Source organism: Crinia signifera, chromosome 12, assembly GCF_055691185.1.
Source record: "Crinia signifera chromosome 12, ASM5569118v1, whole genome shotgun sequence".
NCBI classification, from domain to species: Eukaryota; Metazoa; Chordata; class Amphibia; order Anura; family Myobatrachidae; genus Crinia; species Crinia signifera.
Window position 1 is genome coordinate 51,995,514 of NC_139228.1, and position 8,545 is coordinate 52,004,058.

General features: G+C 49.0%; 1 protein-coding gene across 2 annotated transcripts in view; it reads right to left on the bottom strand.

Moving 5' to 3' along the window:
- The window catches only part of FBLN5 (fibulin 5), a 59,046-nt gene extending 50,730 nt beyond the window's left edge, over positions 1-8,316 (bottom strand). For both annotated transcript variants that reach the window (XM_083167633.1, XM_083167632.1), the window contains exon 1: positions 8,035-8,316. In XM_083167633.1, the coding sequence (XP_083023759.1) occupies positions 8,035-8,048 (14 nt within the window). In that variant the 5' untranslated portion in view covers positions 8,049-8,316. The remainder of the gene's footprint in view (positions 1-8,034) is intronic.
- Positions 8,317-8,545: the final 229 nt, after the last annotated feature.

Sequence of the window (8,545 nt, forward strand, 5' to 3'; positions counted from 1 at the left end):
ATGCCGGTACTCGAGGGGATGGGGCGAGAAATATATACGGACTTGGGGAGAAAGATGAATAAGGACTGAAGACTGGGAGGATGGAGTGCCACCAGCCTCGCTACACCATGCAACGTGAGATGCCTTATACATCCAGTCTCAGTACACCATACAGCGTGAGATGCCTCATACATCCAGCCTCAGTACACCACGCAGCGAGAGTTGCCTCATACATCCAGCCTCAGTACACCATGCAGCATGAGATGCCTCATACATCCAGCCTCATTACACCATGCAGCGTGATATACCTCATACATCCAGCCTCAGTACACCATGCAGCGTGAGATGCCTCATACATCCAGCCTCAGTACACCATGCAGCGTGAGATGCCTCATACATCCAGCCTCAGTACACCATGCAGCGAGAGTTGCCTCATACATCCAGCCTCAGTACACCATGCAGCGAGAGTTGCCTCATACATCCAGCCTCAGTACACCACGCAGCGAGAGTTGCCTCATACATCCAGCCTCAGTACACCATGCAGCATGAGATGCCTCATACATCCAGCCTCATTACACCATGCAGCGTGATATACCTCATACATCCAGCCTCAGTACACCATGCAGCGTGAGATGCCTCATACATCCAGCCTCAGTACACCACGCAGCGAGAGATGCCTCATACATCCAGCATCAGTACACCACGCAGCGAGAGATGCCTCATACATCCAGCCTCAGTACACCACGCAGCGTGAGATGCCTCATACATCCAGTCTCAGTACACCATGCAGCGTGAGATGCCTCATACATCCAGCCTCAGTACACCATGCAGTGAGAGATGCCTCATACATCCAGCCTCAGTACACCATGCAGTGAGAGATGCCTCATACATCCAGCCTCAGTACACCATGCAGTGAGAGATGCCTCATACATCCAGCCTCAGTATACCATGCAGTGAGAGATTCCTCATACATCCAGTCTCAGTGCACCATGCAGCACTATATACCTCATACATCCAGCCTCAGTACACCACGCAGTGAGAGATGCTTAATACATCCAGCCTCAGTACACCACGCAGTGAGAGATACCTCATACATCCAGCCTCAGTACACCATGCAGCGCGAGACGCCTCATACTGTACATCCAGTCCCAGTACACCATGCAGCGTGAGAGGCCTCATACATCCAGCCTCAGTACACCATGCAGCGTGAGATGCCTCATACATTCAGTCCCAGTACACCATGCAGCGTGAGATGCCTCATACATCCAGTCTCAGTACACCATGCAATGTGAGATGCCTCATACATCCAGCCTCAGTACACCACGCAGTGAGAGATGCCTCATACATCCAGCCTCAGTACACCATGCAGCGTGAGATGCCTCATACATTCAGTCCCAGTACACCATGCAGCGTGAGATGCCTCATACATCCAGTCTCAGTACACCATGCAATGTGAGATGCCTCATACATCCAGCCTCAGTACACCACGCAGTGAGAGATGCCTCATACATCCAGCCTCAGTACTCCATGCAGTGTGAGATACCTCATACATCCAGCCTCAGTACACCATGCAGCGCGAGAGGCCTCATACATCCAGCCTCAGTACACCATGCAGCGTGAGATGCCTCATACATCCAGCCTCAGTACACCATGCAGCGTGAGATGCCTCATACATCCAGTCCCAGAACACCATGCAGCGTGAGATGCCTCATACATCCAGTCTCAGTACACCATGCAGCGTGAGATGCCTCATACATCCAGTCCCAGTACACCATGCAGCGTGAGATGCCTCATACATCCAGTCCCAGTACACCATGCAGCGTGAGATGCCTCATACATCCAGTCCCAGTACACCATGCAATGTGAGATGCCTCATACATCCAGCCTCAGTACACCATGCAGCGTGATATACCTCATACATCCAGCCTCAGTACACCATGCAGCGAGAGATGCCTCATACTGTACATCCAGCCTCAGTACACCATGCAGCGCGAGAGGCCTCATACATCCAGCCTCAGTACACCGTGCAGCGTGAGATGCCTCATACATCCAGTCTCAGTACACCACGCAGTGAGAGATGCCTCATACATCCAGCCTCAGTACACCATGCAGCGTGAGATGCCTCATACATCCAGTCCCAGAACACCATGCAGCGTGAGATGCCTCATACATCCAGTCTCAGTACACCATGCAGCGTGAGATGCCTCATACATCCAGTCCCAGTACACCATGCAGCGTGAGATGCCTCATACATCCAGTCCCAGTACACCATGCAATGTGAGATGCCTCATACATCCAGCCTCAGTACACCATGCAGCGTGATATACCTCATACATCCAGCCTCAGTACACCATGCAGCGAGAGATGCCTCATACTGTACATCCAGCCTCAGTACACCATGCAGCGTGAGAGGCCTCATACATCCAGCCTCAGTACACCATGCATCGTGAGATGCCTCATACATCCAGCCTCAGTACACCATGCAGCGTGAGATGCCTTATACATCCAGTACTTCAGATACCATTACTACCAAGTGGCCGCAGATGAGTGCTAACACTTATATCCAGCCACAGCTGTCCTGCGCTGTGTAATACAAGTTTATTCACTAAACCAAATAATCCAGATCCAGTTCTCCATCAGAAATCTCAGTCAGCAAAGTGCTCATTAGCTATTATACCTGCCACGTGCAAATGGTTTTACATGCCGGTGATGCAGCGACGACCTTTCCATAACTGGCACCACAATGGCAATATCAGGGCCAGTAACTGGCAGGCTTGGACACATGGAACTAGTGAGGAACTTCAGTGGCTGGTGACAGAGAGCCAGCATAACGGCACAGAGCACATGGCGGCACAGTAAGGCTTTCTGTCACAGGCATGGGGAAGATGAGGTATTGTGCTTTGGAGAGAGAGAGTGAGAGAGAGAGAAAGTACCAGACAATCCGCTCCTAATTGCCATGTAACATGATGTGTGTGAAAATGGCAGCTAGGAGTGTATTAGCTGGTAACTTCTCTCTCACCTAGCTGTTATATATCTCCCCTAGGTCAGTGAAGGGTTACTACATTTTATATAATACAAATCTTACACAAAAAGGTGACCTTATTTGGAAGCAAATGACATTCACAGGGTAGAGAACAGACTGCCCCAAAACATAGATCATTCATGCTAGATTGCTGCAGTAATTACACAACGAACGAGCTTAGCGGGCAGACTCTGGGATACAGTAAGGACATCTGAGGAGAGGGATCTGCAGAATGGTTTCTTACACTAAGGACTTCTGGGGAGAGGGATCTGATCTGCAGAACGATTTCCTACAATAAGGACGTCTGTGGAGAGGGATCTGATCTGCAGACAGACCCTGGCCTACACTGACGCATGGGGAGAGGGATATGATCTGCAGACAGACCCTGGACTACACTATGGACATCTGGTGAGGGATATGATCTGCAGAATGGTTTTCTACACTAAGGATGTCTGGGGAGAGGGATCTGATCTGCAGAATGGTTTCCTACACTATGGACGTGTGGAAAGAGGGATCTGATCCACAGAATGATTTCCTACAATAAGGACATCTGTGGAGAGGGATCTGATCTGCAGACAGACCATGGCCTACACTAAAAAGGCATGGGGAGAGGGATCTGATCTGCAGAATGATTTCCTACAATAAGGATGTCTAGGGAGAGGGATCTGATCTGCAGAACGGTTTTCTACACGAAGGATGTCTGGGGAGAGGGATATGATTTGCAGAATGGTTTCCTACCCTAAGGACATCTGGGAAGAGGGATCTGATCTGCAGAATGATTTCCTACAATAAGGACGTCTGTGGAGAGGGATCTGGTCTGCAGACAGACCCTGGGCTACACTAAGGACGTATGGGGAGAGAAATCTGACCTGCAGAATGATTTTCTACAATAAGGATGTCTGGGGTGAGGGATATGATCTGCAGAGCGGTTTCCTACACTAAGGACGTCTGAGAAGAGGGATCTGATCTGCAGAAGTTTCCTACAATAAGGAGGTCTGGGGAGAGTCATCTGAAGTGCAGAACGGTTTCCTACACTGAGAACTTCTGTGGAGTGGGATCTGATCTGCAGAACAGTTTCCTTCACTAAGGATGTCTGGGGAGAGAGTTCTGATCTACAGACAGACCCTGGGCTACACGAAGGATGTCTGGGGAGAGGGTTCTAATCTGCAAAATGATTTCCTGCAATAAGGATGTCTGGGGAGAGGGTTCTGATCTGCAGAACGGTTTCCTACACTTAGGACATCTTGGGACAGAGATATGATCTGCAGAGCAGTTTCCTACACTAAGGACATCTGGAGAGAGGGATCTGATGCACAGAGCGGTTTCCTATATTAAGGATGTCTGGGGAGAGGGATCTGATCCGCAGAATGGTTTCCTATATTAAGGACGTCTGGGGAAAGGGATCTGATCTGCAGAATGGTTTCCTACACTGAGGATGTCTGGGAAGAGGGATCTGATCTGCAGACAGACCCTGGCCTACACTAAGGACGCATGGGGAGAGGGATCTTATCTGCAGAATGAATTCCTACAATAAGGACTTCTGGGGAGAGGGATCTGATCTGCAGAATGGTTTTCTACACTAAGGACGTCTGGGAAGAGGGATATGATTTGCAGAATGGTTTCCTACACTAAGGAAGTCTGGGAAGAGGGATCTGATCTGCAGAATGATTTCCTACAATAAGGACGCATTGGGAGAGGAATCTGATGTGCAGACAGACCCTGGCCTACACCAAGGATGCATGGGGAGAGGGATCTGGTCTGCAGACAGACCCTGGGCTACACTAAGGACGTCTGGGGAGAGGGATCTGATCTGCAGAATGATTTCCTACAATAAGGATGTCTGGGGAGAGGGATATGATCTGCAGAGCGGTTTCCTACACTAAGGACGTCTGAGGAGAGGGATCTGATCTGCAGAAGTTTCCTACACTAAGGATGTCTGGGGAGAGTCATCCGAACTGCAGAATGGTTTCCTACAATAAGGACGTCTGGGGACAGGGATATGATCTGCAGAGCGGTTTCCTACACTAAGGACATCTGGAGAGAGGGATCTGATCCACAGAGCGGTTTCCTATATTAAGAAGGTCTGGGGAGAGGGATCTGATACGCAGAACGGTTTCCTACACTGAGGACGTCTGAGAGGGATCTGATCTGCAGAAGTTTCCTACACTAAGGATGACTCGGGAGAGTCATCTGAACTGCAGAATGGCTTCCTACACTGAGGACATCTGAGGAGAGGGATCTGATCTGCAGACAGACGCTGGGCTACACTAAGGATGTCTGGGGTGAGGGATATGATCTGCAGACAGACCCTGGGCTACACTAAGAACGTCTGGGGAGAGGGTTCTGATCTGCAGACAGACCCTGGGCTACACTAAGGATGCCTGGGGAGAGGGTTCTGATCTGCAGAACAGTTTCCTACACTAAGGACGTCTGGGGACAGGGATATGATCTGCAGAGCGGTTTCCTATACTAAGGACATCTGGAGAGAGGGATCTGATCCACAGAGTGGTTTCCTATTTTAAGGACGACTGGGGAGAGGGATCTGATCCACAGATGGTTTCCTACAAAGAGGATGTCTGAGGAGAGGGATCTGATCTGCAGAACTGTTTCCTACACAGAGGACGCCTGGAGAGAGGGATCTGATCTGCAGACAGACCCTGAGCTACATTAAGGACATCTAGGGAGAGGGATCTGATGCACAGAGAGGTTTCCCACACTAAGGAAGTCTGGAAAGAGGGATCTGATCTGCAGAATGATTTCCTACAATAAGAATGTCTGTGGAGAGGGATCTGATCTGCAGACAGACCCTGGCCTACACTAAGGACGTCTGGGAGAGGGATCTGATCTGCAGAATGATTTCCTACAAGAAGGACGTCTGAGGAGAGGGATCTGATCTGCAGAAGTTTCCTACACTACAGATGTCTGGGGAGAGTCATCCAAACTGCAGAATGGTTTCCTACAATAAGGACGTCTAGGGACAGGGATATGATCTGCAGAGCGGTTTCCTACACTAAGCACATCTGGATAGAGAGCGGTTTCCTATATAAAGGATGTCTGGGGAGAGTCATCTGAACTGCAGAATGGTTTCCTACATTGAGGACGTCTGAGGAGAGGGATCTGATCTGCAGACAGATGCTGGGCTACACTAAGGATGCCTGGGGAGAGGGATCTGAACTGCAAAATGATTTCCTACAATAAGGATGTCTGGGGAGAGGAATATGATCTGCAGACTGACCCTGGCCTACACTAAGGACGTCTGGGGAGAGGGTTCTGATCTGCAGACAGACCCTGGGCTACACTAAGGATGCCTGGGGAGAGGGTTCTGATCTGCAGAGCGGTTTCCTATACTAAGGACATCTGGAGAGAGTGATCTGATCCGCAGATGGTTTCCTACACTGAGGACGTCTGAGGAGAGGGATCTGATCTGCAGAACAGTTTCCTTCACTAAGGATGTCTGGGGAGAGGGATCTGATCTGCAGACAGACCCTGAGCTACATTAAGGACATCTAGGGAGAGGGATCTGATGCACAGAGAGGTTTCCTACACTATGGAGAGGTATCTGATCTGCAGAACAGTTTCCTACACTAAGGATGTCTGTGGAGAGGGATCTGATCTGCAGAACTGTTTCCTACACTAATGAAATCTGGGGAGAGGGATCTGATACGCAAAACAGCTTCCTATAATAATGACGCCTGGGGAGAGGGTTCTGATACGCAAAACAGCTTCCTACAATGAGGATGTCTGGAGAGAGGGATCTGATCTTCAGAACGATTTCCTAAGAGCCTGATTTAGACCTGTTAGCAAGGCTGCAAATTTTGCAGATAGACAAAACTTTGCTGCACTCCAGGGGGCAGATGTAACAGGTGCAGAGAGAGTTACATACGGGGAGATGTTCTACTGAGCATTTCCTACACAAAGGACGTCTGGGAAGAGAAATTTGATCTGCAGAACAGTTTTCTACACTAATGATGCCTGGGGAGAGGGATCTGATATGCAGAACGGTTTCCTACACTAAGGACGTCTCGGGAGAGGGATCTGCTCTGCAGAACAGTGTCCTACACTGAGGACATTGGGGGAAAGGGATCTGATCTGCAGAAGTTTTATACACGGAGGACGTCTGAGGAGTGGGATCTGCTCTGCAGAGCGGTTTCCTACACTATGGAAGTCTGGGGAGAGGGATCAAATGAGAGGCTGCAAATTCTGCAGATGGACAAAACTTTGCTGCACTGCAGGGGGGCAGATGTAACAGGTGCATCGAGAGTTACAGTATGGGGCCTCCACACAGGGAGATGTGCTGCTGAGCGTAATGGCCGCTAACTGGATTAATGACCAACGATCATCAATCAGATATCTGGCAGTTTTTTTAAGCATCAAAAAGTGATAAAATGGAGAGTGATAAACAACCAGCTCCTACCTGTTATTTTTCAAACCATGCCTGTAACATGACAGGTAGGAGCTGATTGGCTGGCTGAGGATCACTCTCCATTTTATCACTTTTTGAAGCTCATTACATCTGGCTCTACAACAGGTTACTTAGTCCTCCAGGCCCCTAACAATCCAGGTATTAAAGGATACCTATGACTGAGCATAGACAGCAGTATCAAAATCAATGTAGCTCTAATTAAGACACCTGTGCTCAAGCAAACATATCCTCTAGCAAATAGATAGATACATAGATAGATATAGATATCTAGATATGGGATATATAGATAATCAGGTCTACCTGCTCTTAAATGTGTCAGGGGAAGAACAAGTCCCGGGAGAGGAGAACAGGTTGCACTGAATGCTTCGTTGGTGCGGTCATTTAAATGCATAAAATGACATCTGGATGATAAAAGTTAATTCCCAACAGCAAATCCCATCTGCACCACAGCTGCATGAGTCATGTAAGAAGTGCTCTATTGCATACTGAAATCTGGTGCCTTCCTAAGTCTCCTGACCCCCCATAAATCTGCCCAGCCATAACAGGGCACTCTATACTGGTCATAACTGTCATACAAAGCGCAGTAAAATGACAATAAGCAAAATCGTACCTGAGTCTCAGCATTTTCTGTGCTGGAAGCCTGGGCTCTGCGATCTGTGGGTGTAAGCAGCTTTGCTGAGAGTGGAGAGTGATGTAAGGAGGAGGGGAAGCCTTGCAGCCTGTCCCATACACGCCGGCCAGCACCTGGTTCTGCTTAGTCCCGTGCTGTAACTCTGCATCACACCAATTGCACAAGGAATGCAAAAAATGAACTCCTCATTTTCAGAGTATGCTAAACAATGCAAATAGGGGCCTCCTTCTGCGACAGCTGGTTCTGATTAGTCACTAACTGGCCAGACTCCTCACAACAATCTTGGGGTGACTGCCAAAAAGAAGAAAGAGGGGGTAGGGTGCTAAGTGCTTTAACCCTCTCACCGCAGTAAATATGTCTAATTTGTGTTGTATCAGCATGAGAAACACTGACACTAGATTGGGGAGGTGGGGTGGGTAGTGGTCTAGAAGGTATAGGGATAAATGTCATAGCTCTAGGGGGCCCCAGATCTGTATAATGTGTACCAAGG